Source organism: Mya arenaria, chromosome 11 (genome assembly GCF_026914265.1).
Source record: "Mya arenaria isolate MELC-2E11 chromosome 11, ASM2691426v1".
Classification (NCBI taxonomy): domain Eukaryota; kingdom Metazoa; phylum Mollusca; class Bivalvia; order Myida; family Myidae; genus Mya; species Mya arenaria.
The window spans coordinates 32,621,705-32,645,596 of NC_069132.1; the positions used below are offsets into that span (position 1 = coordinate 32,621,705).

Below are 23,892 nucleotides of genomic sequence, written 5' to 3' on the forward strand. Positions count from 1 at the left end.
CAGTTATCTAACTTGGTTATTCAAGTAGGTTAGGTGGTAAAGTACCAATGTATAAAGTCTCAATGCAATACATGAAGTAGTTGCTGAGATATTAGTCTATGTGTGCTTACATGCAAAACCTTAACCAGAACTTCGAAGTCGCATAATAAAGGGGCAAAAGTGATATAATATGCAAGATAGAGTTATCTTTCTTGATTAATTAAGAAGGTTGAGTGGTTGGGAGCCTGTGTTTAAAGTTTCAATGCAATATAAGATGTATTTGCTGAGATATTGACTTAAATGTGGTTACCTGCAAAACCTTAGCCAGAATTTTTAAGTCAAATAATAAAGGGAAATTATTTTGCATTAAATGAACTAGAGTTATCTAACTTGGTTAATTAAGTAAGTTGGATGGTTGAGAACCATAGTGTAAAGTCTCAATGCAATACATCACATAGTTACTGAGATATTAATCTATGTGTGCTTACATGCAAAACCTTAACCAGAATTTTTAAGTCGAATAATAAAGGGAAATTATTTTGCATTAAATGCAAACCAGAGTTATCTTTTTTGGTTATTTAAGCGAGTTGGATGGTTGAGTACCATTGTGTTAAATCTCAATGCAATACATCAAGTAGTTGCTGAGATAATAACCTATGTGTGCTTACATGCAAAACCTTAACCAGAATTTCTAAGTCAAATAATAAAGGGCCATTATTTGCATTAAATGCAAATAAGTGTTATCTAACTTCATTAATTTAGTAGGTTAGATAGTTGGGAATACATATCTAAAGTTTCAATTCAAAACATTATGTATTTACTGAGATAATGACTTAAAGGTGCTTGCATGCAAAACCTTAACCAAGGTGTGATGCCAACGCTTGGGTGAGTAGTATAGCTCTCCTCATTCTTCGAATAGTCGAGCTAAAAATGGTTCTATATCAACTTCTTTATTTAGCTTTGAACCTTTTTGCTTCAAACCTCTTATTGTACGTCATTTCTTCCGGTACTATGTGAATAACAACCTACAAAGTTTGATTTCTATGTGCCTCTCTTCCAGGTATTAAACCTGAATAATACCAGTGGTTAGCTCAGTCTCTGGACAATTAGCTGATGTGTATGTTTTGATTGTTACGCTGAATATTTAAGCCAAAAATATTTTTCATGTTCCAGGATTTTATTGCACTTATAAAACAAGAAGAAATCAATATAAGATTTTCAGTTTTATTTATCTTGATTTTAAATGGGGATTTTAAAATGCACCAAAACACACAAAATATTTGTGATTATGCAAGTACATGAATGGTCATAAAATATTAAGCAGAGGGCCACAATGTAGAATCATAACTAAGTAGCAAGGGATATGGGTCACACAAGTTTTCTAATATGGAAAATATTTGTACTAAATATAAAATAACGTCATTTCAAAAACTCTCCAAAACTGAAATACACCTAAAAACAGATACAAAAAATGTAATGCTATTGCCATAAAGTAATTTATGCATTTCGACCATGCTATGCACGTGAAAAATCCATTGAAACACAAAACGAAATAAGGTTTTCTTTCTTCGTGACAATTCCTTGACCCAAATGGCCTCCTAGTTTATAAAAATTAGCTGTTAACTATTGGAGTCCGGCATCACAATAGAACTAAAAGAGATCAATAAAGATGCAAATACTAACTCAGGTATCCTGAGCATTACATGATAAAATCAGTGACAGTATATTATGTTGATTACCTTTACAAGGAAAAAGAAAATTTCAGAAATAATATGTTGTGCATCAAAAATATCATTTAATAAGCTTAAAAATACATAAAGCTTTCCAAATAGTGTATACATGTACAAATACATAAAGCAAAATAACAAACATTCTAAGGTGAGATAAAGTCTCAAGACTATACTTGTTAACGAGTATTAAGGCCTTTAAGAAAACCAGTCTATTTCTTAGTCTATTTCTCTAGTGAATGAAAGATAAAAAAGATAAATCAGATTTCATCAATATACCTTAAAATAGTGCAACCAAAATTCTGACTTCCTGTCAAACATACTGATGAAAACCATCAACAAGGTGAAAAGATATAACAACATTTTTTTTATTTTTCTCACTTTTATAGTTGCTTCCTGAATAAGTGTCTAGGTCCTGTTTCAAAAAAGTGTGTAAGGCTGAAGAATGTAAATTTGCAGGTGTAACTTCATTTTTCACATAAATTCCGTTTCAATAACAATATCATAAAGACATTTATTGCATAGATTCTGCCGGTAGCTTTACGGATGTACCTGGGCACTCTTATGCAGAGTAAAGTTTGCGACTAAGATATCTTTATATCTGAAACTGGACCTTGGTAATGTAAGAAACAGACATTTATTGAAATACTTTAAAGATAAAATCTTCAAACTTAGGTAAAATGAGGTTCAACATTAAACAGCTAGGACATTAATAAACTGAACACACTGAAATACAGTGTACGCTAAATGACAAGCACTATTCTTGCGAGTTGAACCATTACAAAACACATGGAATTACAGTTGTATTTTTATTCAATATTTACATCCTCTAATCTCTTGTATATATAGAAAACTTGAAATTCATATTATATGAACAAGGAGTTATGAGGTCATTGTTTTTACCAGCACTGCTCTGCCATTGGATAAAAGCATCATCTTTTAACCAATGGTACATATCGTACCAAAATTATTGACTATTCTTTATTTCTATATTTTATATTGTTGATAAGCTTTCTTTAACAATAAATAATCAGTTGCGGCAAATTTCATTAGTTTTCAAATATGATGAATAATTATTAAAAATGTAAATATAAGGATAAATTGCATTTTTCCATGTGTGTTTGAGGGGCCAGATTGCAAAATGAACACGTTCATTTGTGAAAAGTTGCTGTAACAAATGTATGCCTGTTTAACAGAAAACTCAAAAACAAAATGCTGCATACAAATTACAATATTGATTATGAACTACATACCTTGTACTACAACATAAAACCATTAAAACATGACTGACAACAGCAGCATTATAATAACACCTGCACATGTGTATGGTGTTTCTCTACATAAAACTTATGCTTGAAATTTGCAATCGAGAAAAAAATCACAAAGTTTGGCAGGTGTTTTCACGTTATAGTGTTTATCAAACTGAATGCTTTATGCTTTTAACATCAAAAATATAAATAAGTATATAATCAAATTTTCTTATCATTAAATACAGTTGACAAGTAACCATTTGCCTTATTGCAAACAATATAAAATATACCTTTAAAAATGCATACACAATGTTGATGATTATGCCATTATGATTGTAATGTACCAAAACATATAAACAGGTGGATATTAAATCTCTTCAGGGTATCAAACAACAATCTAATGCTAGCAACTGTTACAGTAAATAGTATGGGTGTCCATGTTATAGACAGACAAACATATGTCCATGGAGAGCCAAAAGGGCTCATCAGCCTTCTTACTTAACATCCATATGTGACGTTGTCAGTAAAAATGAGTCCAGTGGAGGGAAAAGCAACATTATGATTTTTGCAAAGGTGTTGTGCTTCATAAACAGGCAATCATAGCTTGTCTTAAATGTCTGTGAAAAAGTTCTATAATTCAATTCTACAAATTGTTTCAAGATTGTTTTGTCATCATATTACTTGGTTAATTTTAAATTTATTGTCTTGCACATGAATACCCCTACAGGACAATTTTTTACTGACAATATCACATATATCAGCGACTGAGCCTTACTTGCCTTCCTGTTTGACATTTTTTTTTAATATGTATATATCAGCCCTCTTATTTGCTTTATTATATAATATACATATATCAGCCTTCTTCTTTGCCTTCTTATTTAATATGTTTGTATTAGCCATCTTATTCAATATGCATATAGACCCTTTTGGCGATCAATGAACAATATGATATGTACAGTTGTGTGGATGGTGAGATTTGTTCTGTGGCGGGATTCTCATTCTAATGCTCTCAGTCTGTGTCATCACCTTTTATCAGGGAATATATCATACTGAAAGAGAAACGGTACCTTGTTATACATATAGTCTTTAACTTGAATGTTACCCTATCAAAGTTATCATCATGGTTACAATATACATAATTTACGTAAATGATAATGAAGCAATTTATCTCACTTTGTTGTACATTCGCAAATATATGAATATCAATTATTGTTTCTATGGCATAGCATCATTGCGACATATGACATTGTCAAATCTGTTGCACAATGCATTGAATCTTTTTTGTAAATTTTCTATTTGTGAAAATCAGATTGTGCATTTTTGTGTGAAAAATGCACATGTAATACAATTATATATTGTGTACTTACAGGTAGAGATAGATGAAGAAGAACACCAGATGGAAGCCCATCTTACACAGGTTTTCCTTCATATGAGACTTCAGCTGCTGCCGGTTGTGGATTTCTGTCGGGTCAAACAAGCCTATATTACCCGTTGGCTTTTTTGCATATCTGAAACAGCATCAACAACTTTAAGATATCTTTTCTTAGATGAAATAAACTATTCAACTGCTTCATTATCAATATAGTATACATGTTATGTTGAATAAGTTGGTAACCAAATATGTACCATTATTGCCATAATGATTGGGACAATATAATTAATAACACCTTTTGCCAATACTAGCACCAGTAATTAAAGTTTTGATAATTAAAAATTAATAACTTGTTTACTGGTGATTCAGAGAAGCTCAAAACAGATAGTGGGTTTAACAATTTTGCTTAAGTTAACTACACATGTAGTTCATAACAAATCAAACTAGGCTACATTGTACCTGTAAATGATCCATGCTGTGCATAATCCATACAATACAAACAAGAACGGGTGCCCGGTTATTAACAGCAACACTGTCAAAACTGCTTGTGGGATAATCTCAGGTAGCACCCACTGAAATTTAAGAACAAAAAACTTCTAATTTCCAAGCTAAATTCATTTAAACTTGTATTTGACTTAACAGTCACAGCTTAGTTTTTGTAAGTAGTATTTTTTTTATAAATTTACTGCCTGGTGCCTCAGTTCAATAATCATTGTTCCCAATTGTATCTAAAATGGATCAAGTCTTCTATTGACAGGTACAAATTTACAAGATCACATAAACTTTAAAATTGAATGATTTTGTCAGTTTCATTTTTAAAACAAAACTAACATTAGGCTAGCTATTTAAGGTATCACTGACAGAATGTATTATAGCAGGTAATGATAAATCAGATGTTTGATAGAAGTCATTGAATGCAAATGGATACTTACAAAATTTAACTTTTCGCAGCATGTCCTTGCATTCAGGTAATCACACTCTAAATCTGACAAAGTTATAACCTTGTGAAAGTGTTAAGGATAAAAAAATACCATCCTTAGACCTAATATAAATGCAATGACATACTTTCAAAATAATCTTGAAATTGTAATCTTAATTATACCGTAAATAACTCATGTAATTAAAAAAAATCTGTGATCAAACATATCAACTCTTCTGTAACAATAGTGTATATATTACAGAAGAGCGCCTCTGAGCCTAAGCTAAGCCTATCTGTTGTTTTAATCCAGTCCGGAGTCCCACAAGGGTTGTTACATGATAATGATTAATGTCAGAATTATGGGCCTTGCTATTCATATGTCTATCGACACCAACAACAACACCAACCCTATCACAATGCTTTTTTTAAGAAAAACAGACAAACTTACAAGGTGCAAAGTTTTTGAACAACAAAATGTTTATTGGTCAAGATTTTTCTTTTCTTTTTAACCTTAACTCTTTTATAACATTTACATAATGTTGTATTTATAACGTCAACTGACATTGAAATACCCTCAAATATGAAAGAAATAACGCATGTCACTATGTATGGCTAGCATATACTGTCATAAAATGATAAATTCTGGATTACATTCAGGAAAACTATCCGAAATCTTAATTGTCCGAATGTTACATATGTCACAAAGATTTTAGTACAAGTTGGAAATATATCAATGAAAATATCATTATACACAGCAGTAATTTTGACTTCATTTTCAACAGAAAAGGATACAAAATACACCACAAGGAATAGTAAATATCCCTCATCGACGAGAGCAAATATGAATAAAGGTGCATCGACTCCCATTTCCGTATTTTTTACCGGTAATTTTCCGAATACATCCGGCCAACCGACAGGTGTCTTTTATTTTTCCGGAAAAGTACGGAATCCGCCGATGTTTTCAGGGGCCATCTCAATGAAGCACATTCTCCCTGTGACATTCCAGTATCTAATGAAAACAAGCTATACCCAGAAATAAATAACTTGTTATGGATCCCCTTTTCTTGGCATACAGCTGTTTTAGGAGGAAAAAATACCAACAGTGTGTTGATATTTGCAGTGAACTTCTTGAAAAGAATCCTTACGATCAGGTAAATTGTCATTAATCATTATTTTTAGAAGAAATTATGTCAGTTGGAATAAATTTCGGATTCTAAATAATTCGGATTATTGACCTGGCCCGCATTCATCTTATTTCAATGATTTATTGGTAACTTCTCCACATGATAACTACTCCAAATCGACAAAGGGTATAGAAAGCACAAAATGCAAAAGTCTGATAACAATCATAAATTGCACAGGGGTTATCTTTTGCATCAACTAATCAATGGTGTAGGGAGGAGGACATTTCAACCCCAGACTTTTAAACCCCTTAGGTTATAAAGCAACATTATGGTGTATTATTCATTTGTTCAGGCAACATGGACACTGAAGACAAGGGCTCTCACATCCCAGGTGTATGTTGACGAGGTGGACTGGGATGAGGAAGGGATAGCAGAGATGTTGATGGACGATAATGTTACTGCGCAGGTTGCCCGGCCAGGGACTTCACTCCGCACACCTGGTGCTGGAGGACAAGGGGGCCTAAGTCAAGGTGTTAGGTAACATGAAAAACTAGAATTGGCTATTTTTGGATAAAATAGTATTTGAATCAAAAAAACAGAAACAAAAATTCAGTATGAATAACCCCATTAAATAAATATTTTTTGAGAGAGAGTAAACTTCTGCTCAGATGATGTCAATTGGCAAAACTAGTCATGTTATTTATGATAGTGTTTTCAACTTTGGGTTTGTTTACATGTTTTCTTCAGGCCTGTGTCACAATCAGGTCGACCAACCTCAGGATTTGCAAGACCAGGGTCACAGGGGGGCAGACCAGGTACAATGGAACAAGCAATCAGAACACCACGCACTGCTCATACTGCTCGGCCTGTCACGAGCGCTTCTGGCAGATATGTCCGTCTTGGCACGGTCTGTACCATCAGGACAATTTTTATTTCAAAATGTACAATGTCTGTCGGTGTAGACTATATTATATGTCCATTTAATAACAGCATTAGCCAGATCAAAAATACATGGAACCCTGTTTGATGGGACTGTAACTAAATGAACCGTAAGAATTAATTTAATTATTAAACCTTTCAATGGAATACTATTTGTTTATTTCACTCATTCACTATACATCAACTTGGCATGCTTCGTAATTGCAGGCATCCATGCTATCAACCCCAGATGGACCATTCATCAACCTGGCTCGTCTGAACATGTCAAAATATGCAGCACGACCTGGCCTTGCGAAAGCATTGTTTGAATACATTTTCCACCATGAGAATGATGTCAGAAATGTGAGTGCCATTCTATATTTGAACAAGAAATTCAGACACTTCCTTTTACATGAACATAAAATTTATCTATGTCATTGAAATATTATTGAGAATGAATCATGCTTTCTTGGGCAGTGAGTAGGACAGTCTTAAGTCTGAGTTCAGACTCGAGACTCAAGGAGGGTCTAAATCAATGATGATTTTTTACATATTGTAATTGGACCATCACACCATCCCATAGTTTCCAATAAATAACTTATGAATGCTTAGAGCCAAGGATTCTGAGGTCAGTTTGGCCAAAAGATCAAGGTCATTGTGACAATAAGCTGTAAATCTGCTTCTGAACAATACCTGATGTGTGCTGGGGCACAGGAACCTCAAACTTTGTGAGCAGTAGATGAAACCTATTAATTTTGAGGTAAATGCGTCAAAGTCATGGTCGTGGTGAACTACAGCTGAAAATCAGTTTCTGATTAATAAATGAAGTACGCTGGTGATCAGGGACCTTAAACATGGTTGGCAGGTTGTTCACAACCAGCAGATGAACCTTAAGGTCAGTGGGTCAAAGGGTCAGGTCAATAACTGATGAACACTTTGGCCTACATCATTTACTTAAAAGTTATCCAGTGCTAGTTTTATTTTGTTTCTTCATTTTTTTTTAACAGAAAAAAAATCATTTCTCCTTACCATTTTTAGCTCGACTATTCGAAGAATAGGTGGGCTATACTACTCGCCCCAGCGTCGGCGTCCGGCTAAAGTTTTAGGGCAAGTTGGGATTTTCACTTATAAGTCCAATACCTTTCATTCAATTGAGTTAATAATAACTCCATATTATCCTTAATACAAGTTATGGCCCCTGATTGGCTTAGGTTAAAGTTTTAGGGCAGGTTAAAGTTTCAGGGCAAGTTGGGATTTTCACTTAAAACTCCAATACCATTCATTCAATTGACTTAATACTTCAAACAGTTGTTCAGAGCCATCACATAATGAGGTTAGATAACACCATATTATCTTTTATACAAATTATGGCCCTTGATTGACTATGGAACTTAGGTTAAAGTTTTAGGGCAGGTTGGGATATTTATTAATAACTTCTATACCCTTCATTCAATTGACTTAATACTTCACACAATTGTTCCGGACCATCACCCAATGAGGTTACATAACTCCATATCCTTAATACAAGTTATGGCCCCTGATTGACTTAGGTTAAAGTTTTAGGCAAGTAAAAGTTAAGGGCAAGTTGGGATTTTAATAAAAAAACTTCTATACCGTTAATTCAATGCACTGAATATTATTCAAAATTATTTACAACCATCTTACAACAAGAAATATAACTCCATTTTAACCCTTAATACAAATTATGTCCCTTGAATATAATTTTTTTTTTTTATTAATTTCATTTGATAGGCACATTTTTACATTCTTAACCAGTTTTTTTACCAAGGGAAAACAAGAAGGGCTATACTATATGGCCCTTGAATTTTTATTATTATTTTTTTTTTTTTAATTTTATTTTAATTTCTTTTGAAAGGCATATTTGTTTATTCTTTACCACATTTTCATAATGGGAAATCAAGTTATTTGAATGACTTGTGTCATTTTTTGGATGGTGGGAGGGCAGCATCAAAGTCTCTTTATGTATTGAATAATTTTAGTTAGGTTTGACATAAATAGACCAAACTTGGTGATATTACATTGTTATTGTATTCACTTCTAAGTCCTAGCGGCGAAGTCGAGCGCGCTGTCTTACGACAGCTCTTGTTAACACTACCAGCCATATGCGATGGCGCTGTGTCCGTCGTACATCCATAAACAATTGCTTGCGATAAAATCTCCAGTATTGACTGTTTCTCAATCAAACTAATACAGTAGTTAGATATCAATGAGAGTTTGGTTCCTTTTAAAAACCAAGGTGTAGCAATATCATAAGTATAGTCTAAGGGAGACAACTAGTACATAGAGTTGAGTATTATTGTAGTGTTACTCTCCCTTTGCCTTTCTTTAACATATGGGTCACTGATTGCTTCCCTTTAAATGTAGTCATCATTATATTGCCTATAACTGGTATGTACATAGTTTGGATAAAAAATAATACAAATTAAGTCATGCCCGTAGAGGGTAAGCTTTCGTGGGCCTTTTTTTCATTCCAGGTTTCATTAAAAAAAAAATACTGGTAAAAAATGATCTCATTTCAAGTTTTATTAAGTGTTCACATACATTCATGTTCAATAATGGACAACAATCTCATTAAAAAGTAAACTTACTAAAACAGACACTACTTATACACTCAATCTTGCAGTGACTAATCATCCAGTGTAATGAGTACAACCATTGCAGTGGAATTGTAAACAAAAAAGTACATAAAGCAGATCCAGCATGTTCAGCCTGTTTTTTAAATAACAATGCATTGAACTCCAAAACCTATAAAGATGAAAAGTAGCCTATGGTCTGGTACAACCATTCTTTGATTCAATGTCATGTCATACAAAAACAGAAAAAAAAGCAAGTAACACTGGGTAGTCGCTTGCAAAACAGTGTAATTTGCCATTTGAAAAGCCATACAACCAACAATTATACAAGACCATGTATGTTTGTAGGCGCTTGAGCTGGCAGCATTGGCTACTGAGGCATGTCAGTTCAAGGACTGGTGGTGGAAGGTACAGCTTGCCAAGTGCTACTACAGGTATGAAATCACTTAAAAAATCACCTGATGGTGAAAGGTAGAAAAAAAACTACATGTAGAAAATCATCTGGTGGTGGAAGTTACAGAGAGCCAAGTGCTACTACAGGTAGGAAATCATCTGGTGGTGGAAGTTACAGAGAGCCAAGTGCTACTACATGTAGGAAATCATCTGCTGGTGGAAGTTACAGAGAGCCAAGTGCTACTACAGGTAGGAAATCATCTGCTGGTGGAAGTTACAGAGAGCCAAGTGCTACTACAGGTAGGAAATCATCTGCTGGTGGAAGTTACAGAGAGCCAAGTGCTACTACAGGTAGGAAATCATCTGGTGGTGGAAGTTACAGAGAGCCAAGTTCTACTACATGTAGGAAATCCTCTGGTGATGGAGGTTACAGCTTGCCAAGTGAAAATACAGGTTTAAACTCACTAAGCGCATCACCTGATGGTGAATGGTGCAGCTTCCCATGAATTACAACAGGTAGGAAACTAACTGGTGGTGGAAAATACATGGACTACTACAAGAAGGAAAAGATCTGGTTGTTCTTTATAAGTGCTGCTACAGATAGGAGATCTCATGGTGGTGTTGGAAGGTACAGCTTGTCAAGTGCTACTACAGTTAGGAGATCTCATGGTGGTGGTGGAAGGTACAGCTTGCCAAGTGCTACTACAGGTAGGAGATCTCATGGTGGTGGAGGGGCAGATTGCCAAGTGCTACTACAGGTAGGTGATCTCATGGTGGTGGAAGGTACAGCTTGCCAAGTGATACTACAGGTAGGTGATCTCATGGTGGTGGAAGGTACAGCTTACCAAGTGATACTACAGGTAGGAGATCTCATGGTGGTGGAAGGTACAGCTTACCAAGTGCTACTACAGGTAGGAGATCTCATGGTGGTGGAGGGGCAGATTGCCAAGTGCTACTACAGGTAGATGATCTCATGGTGGTGGAAGGTACAGCTTGCCAAGTGATACTACAGGTAGGAGATCACATGGTGGTGGAGGGGCAGATTACCAAGTGCTACTACAGGTAGGTGATCTCATGGTGGTAGAAGGTACAGCTTGCCAAGTGATACTACAGGTAGGTGATCTCATGGTGGTGGAAGGTACAGCTTACCAAGTGATACTACAGGTAGGAGATCTCATGGTGGTGGAAGGTACAGATTACCAAGTGCTACTACAGGTAGGAGATCTCATGGTGGTGGAGGGGCAGATTGCCAAGTGCTACTACAGGTAGATGATCTCATGGTGGTGGAAGGTACAGCTTGCCAAGTGATACTACAGGTAGGTGATCTCATGGTGGTGGAGGGGCAGATTGCCAAGTGCTACTTAAGGTAGGTGATCTCATGGTGGTGTAAGGTACAGCTTGCCAAGTGATACTACAGGTAGGAGATCACATGGTGGTGGAGGGGCAGATTACCAAGTGCTACTACAGGTAGGTGATCTCATGGTGGTGGAGGGGCAGATTGCCAAGTGATACTACAGGTAGGAGATCTCATGGTGGTGGAGGGGCAGATTGCCAAGTGCTACTACAGGTAGATGATCTCATGGTGGTGGAAGGTACAGCTTGCCAAGTGATACTACAGGTAGGAGATCACATGGTGGTGGAGGGGCAGATTACCAAGTGCTACTACAGGTAGGTGATCTCATGGTGGTAGAAGGTACAGCTTGCCAAGTGATACTACAGGTAGGTGATCTCATGGTGGTGGAAGGTACAGCTTACCAAGTGATACTACAGGTAGGAGATCTCATGGTGGTGGAAGGTACAGATTACCAAGTGCTACTACAGGTAGGAGATCTCATGGTGGTGGAGGGGCAGATTGCCAAGTGCTACTACAGGTAGATGATCTCATGGTGGTGGAAGGTACAGCTTGCCAAGTGATACTACAGGTAGGTGATCTCATGGTGGTGGAGGGGCAGATTGCCAAGTGCTACTTAAGGTAGGTGATCTCATGGTGGTGTAAGGTACAGCTTGCCAAGTGATACTACAGGTAGGAGATCACATGGTGGTGGAGGGGCAGATTACCAAGTGCTACTACAGGTAGGTGATCTCATGGTGGTGGAGGGGCAGATTGCCAAGTGATACTACAGGTAGGAGATCTCATGGTGGTGGAGGGGCAGATTGCCAAGTGCTACTACAGGTAGATGATCTCATGGTGGTGGAAGGTACAGCTTGCCAAGTGATACTACAGGTAGGTGATCACATGGTGGTGGAGGGGCAGATTGCCAAGTGCTACTTAAGGTAGGTGATCTCATGGTGGTGTAAGGTACAGCTTGCCAAGTGATACTACAGGTAGGAGATCACATGGTGGTGGAGGGGCAGATTACCAAGTGCTACTACAGGTAGGAGATCTCATGGTGGTAGAAGGTACAGCTTGCCAAGTGATACTACAGGTAGGTGATCTCATGGTGGTGGAAGGTACAGCTTACCAAGTGATACTACAGGTAGGAGATCTCATGGTGGTGGAAGGTACAGATTACCAAGTGCTACTACAGGTAGGAGATCTCATGGTGGTGGAAGGTACAGCTTGCCAAGTGATACTACAGGTAGGAGATCTCATGGTGGTGGAGGGGCAGATTACCAAGTGCTACTACAGGTAGGAGATCTCATGGTGGTGGAGGGGCAGATTACCAAGTGCTACTACAGGTAGGTGATCTCATGGTGGTGTAAGGTACAGCTTGCCAAGTGCTACTACAGGTAGGAGATCTCATGGTGGTGGAAGGTACAGCTTGCCAAGTGCTACTACAGGTAGGAGATCTCATGGTGGTGGAGGGGCAGATTACCAAGTGCTACTACAGGTAGGAGATCTCATGGTGGTGGAGGGGCAGATTACCAAGTGCTACTACAGGTAGGTGATCTCATGGTGGTGTAAGGTACAGCTTGCCAAGTGCTACTACAGGTAGGAGATCTCATGGTGGTGGAGGGGCAGATTACCAAGTGCTACTACAGGTAGGTGATCTCATGGTGGTGAAGGTACAGATTACCAAGTGCTACTACAGGTAGGAGATCTCATGGTGGTGGAAGGTACAGCTTGCCAAGTGCTACTACAGGTAGGAGATCTCATGGTGGTGGAGGGGCAGATTGCCAAGTGCTACTACAGGTAGGAGATCTCATGGTGGTGGAAGGTACAGATTGCCAAGTGCTACTACAGGTAGGAGATCTCATGGTGGTGGAGGGGCAGATTGCCAAGTGCTACTACAGGTAGGAGATCTCATGGTGGTGTAAGGTACAGCTTGCCAAGTGCTACTACAGGTAGGAGATCTCATGGTGGTGGAGGGGCAGATTACCAAGTGCTACTACAGGTAGGTGATCTCATGGTGGTGTAAGGTACAGCTTGCCAAGTGCTACTACAGGTAGGAGATCTCATGGTGGTGGAAGGTACAGCTTGCCAAGTGCTACTACAGGTAGGAGATCTCATGGTGGTGGAGGGGCAGATTACCAAGTGCTACTACAGGTAGGAGATCTCATGGTGGTGGAGGGGCAGATTACCAAGTGCTACTACAGGTAGGTGATCTCATGGTGGTGTAAGGTACAGCTTGCCAAGTGCTACTACAGGTAGGAGATCTCATGGTGGTGGAGGGGCAGATTACCAAGTGCTACTACAGGTAGGTGATCTCATGGTGGTGAAGGTACAGATTACCAAGTGCTACTACAGGTAGGAGATCTCATGGTGGTGGAAGGTACAGCTTGCCAAGTGCTACTACAGGTAGGAGATCTCATGGTGGTGGAGGGGCAGATTGCCAAGTGCTACTACAGGTAGGAGATCTCATGGTGGTGGAAGGTACAGATTGCCAAGTGCTACTACAGGTAGGAGATCTCATGGTGGTGGAGGGGCAGATTGCCAAGTGCTACTACAGGTAGGAGATCTCATGGTGGTGTAAGGTACAGCTTGCCAAGTGATACTACAGGTAGGAGATCTCATGGTGGTGGAGGGGCAGATTGCCAAGTGCTACTACAGGTAGGAGATCTCATGGTGGTGGAAGGTACAGCTTGCCAAGTGCTACTACAGGTAGGAGATCTCATGGTGGTGGAGGGGCAGATTGCCAAGTGCTACTACAGGTAGGAGATCTCATGGTGGTGGAGGGGCAGATTGCCAAGTGCTACTACAGGTAGGAGATCTCATGGTGGTGGAGGGGCAGATTACAAAGTGCTACTACAGGTAGGAGATCACATGGTGGTGGAGGGGCAGATTACCAAGTGCTACTACAGGTAGGTGATCTCATGGTGGTGGAAGGTACAGCTTACCAAGTGATACTACAGGTAGGAGATCTCATGGTGGTGGAGGGGCAGATTACCAAGTGCTACTTAAGGTAGGTGATCTCATGGTGGTGTAAGGTACAGCTTGCCAAGTGATACTACAGGTAGGAGATCACATGGTGGTGGAGGGGCAGATTACCAAGTGCTACTTAAGGTAGGTGATCTCATGGTGGTGGAAGGTACAGCTTGCCAAGTGATACTACAGGTAGGAGATCACATGGTGGTGGAGGGGCAGATTACCAAGTGCTACTACAGGTAGGTGATCTCATGGTGGTGGAAGGTACAGCTTGCCAAGTGATACTACAGGTAGGAGATCACATGGTGGTGGAGGGGCAGATTACCAAGTGCTACTTAAGGTAGGTGATCTCATGGTGGTGGAAGATACAGCTTGCCAAGTGATACTACAGGTAGGAGATCACATGGTGGTGGAGGGGCAGATTACCAAGTGCTACTTAAGGTAGGTGATCTCATGGTGGTGGAAGATACAGCTTGCCAAGTGATACTACAGGTAGGAGATCACATGGTGGTGGAGGGGCAGATTACCAAGTGCTACTACAGGTAGGTGATCTCATGGTGGTGGAAGGTACAGCTTGCCAAGTGATACTACAGGTAGGAGATCTCATGGTGGTGGAGAGGCAGATTGCCAAGTGCTACTACAGGTAGGTGATCTCATGGTGGTGGAAGGTACAGCTTGCCAAGTGATACTACAGGTAGGAGATCTCATGGTGGTGGAGGGGCAGATTGCCAAGTGCTCCTTACAGGTATAAAAGCATTGGTGTTGAAAGGGGTACCTTGCCAAGTGCTACTACAGGTAGGAAATTACCTGCTTCAAATTAGATTATTACTCGGTCTCATTTTTGTACAATTTTTATGTATTGATAAGTTAATATTTGGCTCAAATAAGGTATATACCCATGATGCACATGTATTCTAATGTATTGACTTTACGTTTGTTCATGTACCACTACACATATATGCTTACTATGCATTTGTAGGCTGGGTATGTACCGTGATGCTGAACAGCAGCTTAAGTCGGCCATAAAGCAACAGGACATGGTAGATACTTACCTGTACCTGTGCAAAGTCTACCAGAGGCTTGATCAACCCCTTACTGCAGTCGACCTCTACAAACAGGGCCTTGAGAAATTTCGTGGTGAAACCAGTCTACTTTCCGGCATCGCTAGGATTTATGAGGTAAATTTAAGAAGGTTTTTAGCTTGACCATTTAAAAAATGAGGCTATACTACTCGGTGTCCAGTTTAAGTTTTAGGGCAAGTTGGCATTTTCACTTAAAACTCCAATACCCTTCATTAAATGCACTTAATACTTCACACAATTGTTTAGGACCATAGCACAATGAGGTTACATAACTCCATTTCATCCTAAATACCCATTATGGCCCCTGATTGACTTAGGAAGTTAGGTAAAAGTTTTAGGGCACTTTGTGTCGGGTTAAAATATTGGCAACCATATAATAAAATTATAACCAAATAATCTTGTTTTTTGAGGGTAATATTCTAGAAGTAACCCAAATGTTATAACACACAATGTTTCTATTGAAGACGATGAATGAGATGGACAACGCGGTAAAGTTTTACAAGGATGTACTGCGTTTTGACAACATGCATGTGGAGGCGATTGCATGTATTGCCACCCATCACTTCTACACAGACCAGCCTGAGGTCGCGCTCAAGTTTTACAGGTACACAACATGCCAAATTATGCTTATATGTTTATATGTAGTGTGCCCCGAATAGTACTTGTTAGAGTGTCTGCTGTTTTAAAGGTATTTACATTAAGTATATAAGAGGCATTTGTGGCTGAAATTAGCAAATGAAAGAGAAAAAAAGAAAAAAAGCTATGAATTGAGAAAATCAGCCAGTTTCAGTGGGCTGAGTTACAAATACAATCAGTTGGTTGGATGTCACGCCTCACAACTGTCTGCAGTGAGTTCAAGCTGCCTTATTGATTTACTTTACTGTAGCTCAGTTTTGCATACAAAATTTTATCTAAAATGGTTTCATGATTTTTCAAGCTCTGTTTTTAACTTTCTTGACTCTTTTTGATTAGTTATATAAATATATATTTAAGAGGGAAATATCTTCTAATGCGGATAATTGCACCCTTTTTGTGGTTCAAGCTCAAAGTGCTACACTTATGCAACTTGCACAGGTGAACTTATAATGACAATAAAGTAGAGTATACATGCAAGAAAAACACCAAAATACACTGCTTTTGATAAGTTTTAGCCAACTTTTCTTTGGGGAGAATCCTGGATACGCCCATGGTAAAGAACGTAATGATTTATTTTTCAGGCGACTTCTTCAAATGGGTGTCTACAACGCAGAGCTTTTTAACAATCTGGGGCTCTGCTGCTTCTATGCTCAACAGTACGATATGACCCTCACCTGTTTTGAGCGGGCACTTTCCCTCGCTGATGAAAACACTGTGTCGGAGATATGGTTTAATATAGGACACGTGGCAATAGTAAGTGTGGTCTTTTAGGCAAGAAGATTCAACACATCACTGATTTACATTAGCGTTTGTTCTAGATTTACCCTTTTACAGAATTTGTGTTATAAAAAGTCATAGAATTGGACATATTTATTGTAAATTATCAGATTTATTGAGTGGTCATTTAAAAATATATTCCCATGGTTATTATGACTATCGATTTTCTCAAGATTATGTTTTAAAATTTTATGTTACCTTGATGTTTTTATCTTAGTTATTGTAAGAGTCAGTCATAATATTTGAGATTTATTCTGTTATTTTTGTGGAAAACTTGTTTTCAAAGCTGTTTATAATCTTTTATTGTTACAATTCCTAATCAAGGGAAATATGACAATGTTGTTTCAGGGCATAGGAGATAATACGTTAGCCTACCAGGCATTCAGACTGGCATTGTCCAACAATAACGACCATGCGGAGGCATATAATAATCTTGGAGTTCTTGAAATGAGGAAGGGACATGTTGATATGGTAAATATACCTTGTATTATTGAGTACTGACCTTACGAGTGGCCAGTTGTTGATCAAATAATCCGCTTCCCACATATTTTGAAAGTTAATAATACAAGTAATACATTGCTGCAGAGTCCAATGCATATATACCTGAAGGTGTGGCTAGGTGTTTTGTAGGTGTTATTCTCATTGTGTGTTACTGATGCCACGTTTTATAATATCAAGTGTTAAGTTTATAGCCCAAATAGCATCACCCTGTCTTTTAAAAAAAATGCAAGTAATTCAAACATTGTGTGATGTTGACATAATTGTACATTTTAGTAAATGAAATTAAATATAGTTACAAAAAGCATTCATCTTATAATAGCATTAATGTCATTATCATAAGGATCCAGATCAACTTAATCAGGCAAGTTTTAGAAGACAATTTTCACCCATCAATGCTTCTATTTGTTTGAGTCACCATTAAAAAATGTTTATTGCAATTATAGAAGTGATATTTTGGAAAATTATTTGGATATTGTATTGTGTCATTCTTTGTTATATGTTGTTGTTTTTTATGCATGATGATAACATTAATTGCTTTTTTACACTTTTTCAATAAGTCAAATGTTACAATGAAGGCTCACTTTTTGACACATTCATCGGCATGTCTGTTTTAAGTAATTTAAAATTATGATTACAAGTATATTGTCATAGGTTTGGTGTCGTTGTTGTCGTTGGCTTACAAGAAATTTTACCTGGGAAATTACTCAAACACAGAAAAACTATCCAAATGAAACTTGGTACACATGTTGAATTACTCAAACACAGAAAAACTATCCAAATGAAACTTGGTACACATATTGAATTACTCAAACACAGGGAAACTATCCAAATGAAACTTGGTACACATGTTGAATTACTCAAACACAGGGAAACTATCCAAATGAAACTTGGTACACATGTTGAATTACTCAAACACAGGGAAACTATCCAAATGAAACTTGGTACACATGTTGAATTACTCAAACACAGAAAAACTATCCAAATGAAACTTGGTTCACATGTTGAATTACTCAAACACAGGGAAACTATCCAAATGAAACTTGGTACACATGTTGAATTACTCAAACACAGAAAAACTATCCAAATGAAACTTGGTACACATGTTGAATTACTCAAACACAGGGAAACTATCCAAATGAAACTTGGTACACATGTTGAATTACTCAAACACAGGGAAACTATCCAAATGAAACTTGGTACACATGTTGAATTACTCAAACACAGGGAAACTATCCAAATGAAACTTGGTACACATGTTGAATTACTCAAACACAGGGAAACTATCCAAATGAAACTTGGTACACATGTTGAATTACTCAAACACAGGGAAACTATCCAAATGAAACTTGGTACACATGTTGAATTACTCAAACACAGAAAAACTATCCAAATGAAACTTGGTACACATGTTGAATTACTCAAACACAGGGAAACTATCCAAATGAAACTTGGTACACATGTTGAATTACTCAAACACAGAAAAACTATCCAAATGAAACTTGGTACACATGTTGAATTACTCAAACACAGGGAAACTATCCAAATGAAACTTGGTACACATGTTGAATTACTCAAACACAGGGAAACTATCCAAATGAAACTTGGTACACATGTTGAATTACTCAAACACAGGGAAACTATCCAAATGAAACTTGGTACACATGTTGAATTACTCAAACACAGGGAAACTATCCAAATGAAACTTGGTACACATGTTGCCAGAGACAATATGTAATTGAATAGCAAACCCAATAACTTTTACCAAAATTTTCAATTTTCATTTTAATGTAATGATCGTGTTTAACTCATTTGACATTAATGATCAAAACAAAAAAATGATACCATACAGATAAAAGAATATAAGCAATATTTTGGCGCTTTTTTAGCTGTGGAATTTGTGGCCACTTAGCTTTTAATTCAAATTACCCATTTACAAAATGTATAAAGGCTACTATTGTTTTATCTGTATCTAAATTATATGCACTCTTTTGTTTTAATCATTAAAGTTTTAAGTGTTGAACATGATAATACATTGAAATAAAAAAATAAAATTGTATCGTCAATCTATATTGTGCGCCTTTACAAATGGTCAAGTTATGCCTGTGTTTTGCATGGAAAAACAACAGATGAGCTTTGCCTTTGAGGCTTTCTTGTTTTATTTTGTTTAACTAATTCTAGCTTAAAGCTGCACTCTCACAGATTGTCGTTTTGACAACTTTATTTTTGTCTTGGAATGAGCTGTTTTTGCGAAAATCCATGGAAACCAGTTATATAAGACTGCTGACAAAAATTAGACCGTAAATTTTTATATTTAAGTTAAAAATAATGATGTTTTATGAAAAATGATGTTTTATGCATTTTTCTCAAGCCATAAAACATACAAATTTTCGAACGGAAATATGAAAATCTACGATCTGATTTTTTGTCAGCAGTCTTAAATCATTGGTTTGCAGAAATTTATGTAAAAATTTGCTCATTCTAAGACAAAAAATAAAAAGTTGTAAAAATGGTATATCTGTGAGAGTGCAGGTTTAAAAGACAAGTATATAATTATAAAGCAAATTGAACTTGACCAGATTTTAACATGTACATGTATTATCATAATTAGGATCGGATCCAAGATTTAACTTTAAAGGGGGGCACAACATGACCTGTGCCCCTTCCCCTTAAAACCAAAGATATATAGGCTGTAAACGTGTTAATTAGGGTTGTGGAGGACTTCCATCCAGGGCAAATTTTAGTCAAAAATAGTGTCTTTTTAATGTATTGAAAAGCATTTTTTTAACAATTTGGGGTGTGTGCAGGGTGGGCAGGGGTGCCCTTGGTGACCCCTCCTCCCTTAATACACTAGTGTTAATGTAACAATGTGCTTGTTAAATGAATAAGATCTATCTTCATACTATTCCATTTTGCATAAAACTATTTACTTAAAGTTTGTTGTATTGTACGTCTGTAAAGGGAATGTCAAGTATCTTGTTTAAGCCTGAGGAAGTGCATAACCCACAGTGACATTACTTTGGTGTTGAATGTCAGATGGAGTGAAATTACACAAATTTACGTAATATATGCATAAAGTTTATTAGGCCAGTTCGGTGTCCCTCTAAAAATGACCTTGAAAGGTCTGCCTTATGAAAAGATTTTCCCTCAGGGGAAAACAAAGGTGTACTTTTAATGATATGATGTGTTACAAAACAGCATGGGTTCTTTGTAAGTGGAATAGAATATTTTAGTAACAGCATTCCGATATCAGCATGTCTCCCTACAGGACCGACAGGTGGGCTTTATAGTTGCCAACTTGCCCTGGTGTTGATTAATTTTGGCCCATTTATCATATTTGATAGTTGTCTCTTTTTTTTATTAACCTCTGCTTTTATTCTTTGCTATGAATGTGTGAATTCCACCCAGTTTTTATTTCTTTAAGCAAACATTCACAATGGTTTTAGAAATAAATATATATTAAGCAACAACTGGTGGGTCAAAACAGTTTTAATGCAAGGGGCATTGATTTTAGAAAAAAACTTCATCAATAGAAAAATTAAACACCTAAAACATAAGTGTATAACCATGTAAGGAATATCATTGAAGGTCCCATAACTCTTTCAACTTTCGCTTATTTTTTTCTTCAGTTATTTCCCATTGCAAAAATCCATTTAACAGTCTTAAATGATGCATTTAGATCGGATATAATATTTTATTTGTTCAAATTCAAAATTATATTTTTTTCTGTGGGGTGGCAGTATTTGTTCAAATCAGGCATATAGTTCATTTCATAAATCAGCAGCCGTCATTAATTTTAGACAGGAGAATTGATAGATTTAATCAAAGGCTAGTCCAGTAGACAAGATATATTAATAATCTCAAACACTAAGCTTGTTGAAGGGTTATTAGTGTGCATCTACCAAAATCAAATGGTTATGACATATGTGTTAATGTTCATTAACTCCTTTGTAAACTCGTCTATATTGATACCTTGGCAATAGTGTCTTATAGTTATAAAGCTACATCAACTGTTTTTCAGGCGAGGGCGTTTTTCCAGGCAGCGTATGTTATTTGTCCGCACATGTATGAACCACATTACAACTGGGCACAGCTAGCAGACCAGGTAATGCACCATATATGTTTAGTTACTACAAGATTAATTATCAAAACAGCTGAATCTGAGTCTTTCCTGGGTAAAAACCATGATAGGTGTCCCTTTTGTGGAGACTACGAGAATTTGTCCTTGATGTTGCTCAAACCAATGACCTCTTGGGTGAGAGGAAGACATCTACGTCCCTAGACAATTTCCACCCTTTTCATATTGCCACAATCATCTCAAGCTGATCTGTTTTTCATTATAGAAAAGTTGAGGCTTTGTCATAGGTGTGTTGTTGTCACCATCTGTGTTATGGCTGTTAGAGAAAGCTAGAAACCATTGAAGATATTGACATGAAACTGTATACATTTTGTTTTTTGCAATATGCATGTTGCTTAAATATTGGTGTGTTTTGTGTAAGTATATGGATCAAAATATGCAGCAAATTTAATATGTAAAGGGACAAGACACACGCTGATACATTTGCAAGAAAAAATGAAAATAAACTTAAATAAAATTGATATTGTTGTCTAAAACTCATTGAATCTGACTTAATGGTGTATCACATTGCTTACGACACATGTATCTTTCGCAGTTTTTTCGTATATTTCCAATTGGAAATTTAATCGGTTTGTCTACCAGGTAAATCCCAGTTAATATAAATAAAAATAGCGTCGGTATATGTATCTGTACTAATCATGTGACTTTCACATGCTAAATTTACACACTATAAACTGAGAATCCATTATGCGCTTTTTTTAAATGGGTCAGCGACAAAATATTTTTTTAATCATGTTAAATTATGTACTTTTGGCCTCATACTAGCTAGTATGGACAATTCTGGGCTTGTTTTGTGGACATAATGTATTTGCTGATTTTGGGACCATCTGTTACCTAGCCCCTTTAGAATCAACATAGCACCTTTTTTGTGTATTTCCAAGAAAGAAAGTCTGGTTTGTCATAGTGTTGGTGCTGTCCGCAGCATTGTCATACATGAACTTCATCGTTAGTCATAACTCAGAAACTATGTGAACATATTTATCTTCCAAGTCAATCACATATGCAGAATTTATGCTTTCTTGAAATGCTTCAAACTGTATATTTGATCTATACTTTCAGCTTGGCGACTTACAGAGCAGTTACAACTCTGCAAAGCGTGCCGTCGAGGCCTTTAAAGACCACGTGGATTCCAAAGATCTCCTTAAACAACTTCAACACCATTTTGCTCTCTTGTGATACAATGACCTCTGTTTAAATGTTATTGTTGTGCTATTACACTTTTTCAATGTGGAGTTGTGTAAGTTAACAGAAAGATGCTTTTACCATTTCATTTTACATAAGACTTACTTAATCTTTTGTTTAAAGGACATGTAAACATAAATTTGTTTTCATTAAGTGTAATCCACAAACAAACGGGGCAGTTAATACGTAAGGTATGGCACATCGCCACAATGGCCCAATTTCAATACAGCCCAGACTTTACGGCCTAGGTAAGTGGACCATGTTGCCTAAAGTGAAAAACATACAGGCTAGATGAGCGGACCATACATCATAGATTGTAGCATCTGATACTGCCTTTGTATATTCCATGTTTTTGTGAATAAATAACTAAATTATTAAATTTTTGGTTCTTTAAACGTTCAAAGAGCTGACACGTCATATCAAAGTTCATATCATATTGTCGTCATGGCCATTATTGATATGCATTTAGAAACCTTTTTTACCGTATCCACTTTCGTAAAAAAAGTTGAGGTATTGTTAAAGCCTGTTTCGTCAGTGTTGTTAGGCAAATACTTTGATCTTGGCCATAACTCAAAAAAAAATAAGATATTCAAATAAATCTTGGTTCATTATTCACCAGAGACAATACTCACAATAGCAGGGCCCATAACTCATGGGACTTTAATCATTGTTGAGTCCTGGTTCAACAGACCAGCATTAGCTCTTGTCTTAATTCATACCAGTAATCAAGCTAGAGCAAACCATGGAGAGAACCTTGGGAGTAGAAGTCCCCTGTCAAACCTCTCTATAGTTTTAGGCAGAGGAAATATTTTTACTTAATATAAGCTTTAGAAGTGAACGTTCATGATTTTAAAAAATCTTTTATTATGTAACTGAACCCTACTTTCAAAATCTAGCTTGATTCCTGTATATGTTGCCACAACAAATGTTGAGTTTTACTATTTGTTATAGACTTTTTGTGCATACATACATGTATGTTATAACCATCATCGGATAA

General features: G+C 36.9%; 2 protein-coding genes across 2 annotated transcripts; one reads left to right on the forward strand and one right to left on the reverse strand.

Annotated features, from left to right (window-relative positions):
• Positions 1–1,189: 1,189 nt before the first annotated feature.
• On the reverse strand, positions 1,190–6,190 carry LOC128209066 (protein cornichon homolog 4-like). The gene is made up of 5 exons (XM_052912903.1): positions 6,040–6,190; positions 5,261–5,329; positions 4,788–4,900; positions 4,324–4,464; positions 1,190–4,005 (listed from the first exon to the last, which is right to left on the reverse strand). Exons 1-5 carry the CDS (start codon positions 6,112–6,114, stop codon positions 3,966–3,968), a joined length of 438 nt encoding a protein of 145 aa, XP_052768863.1. The 5' UTR covers positions 6,115–6,190; the 3' UTR covers positions 1,190–3,965.
• On the forward strand, positions 6,162–23,264 carry LOC128209065 (tetratricopeptide repeat protein 8-like). The gene is made up of 11 exons (XM_052912902.1): positions 6,162–6,398; positions 6,724–6,908; positions 7,119–7,278; positions 7,518–7,652; positions 10,232–10,317; positions 15,562–15,760; positions 16,129–16,268; positions 16,882–17,053; positions 17,426–17,548; positions 21,597–21,680; positions 22,773–23,264. The coding sequence occupies exons 1-11, from the start codon at positions 6,297–6,299 to the stop codon at positions 22,887–22,889; spliced, it is 1,503 nt and encodes a 500-aa protein (XP_052768862.1). The 5' UTR covers positions 6,162–6,296; the 3' UTR covers positions 22,890–23,264.
• Positions 23,265–23,892: the final 628 nt, after the last annotated feature.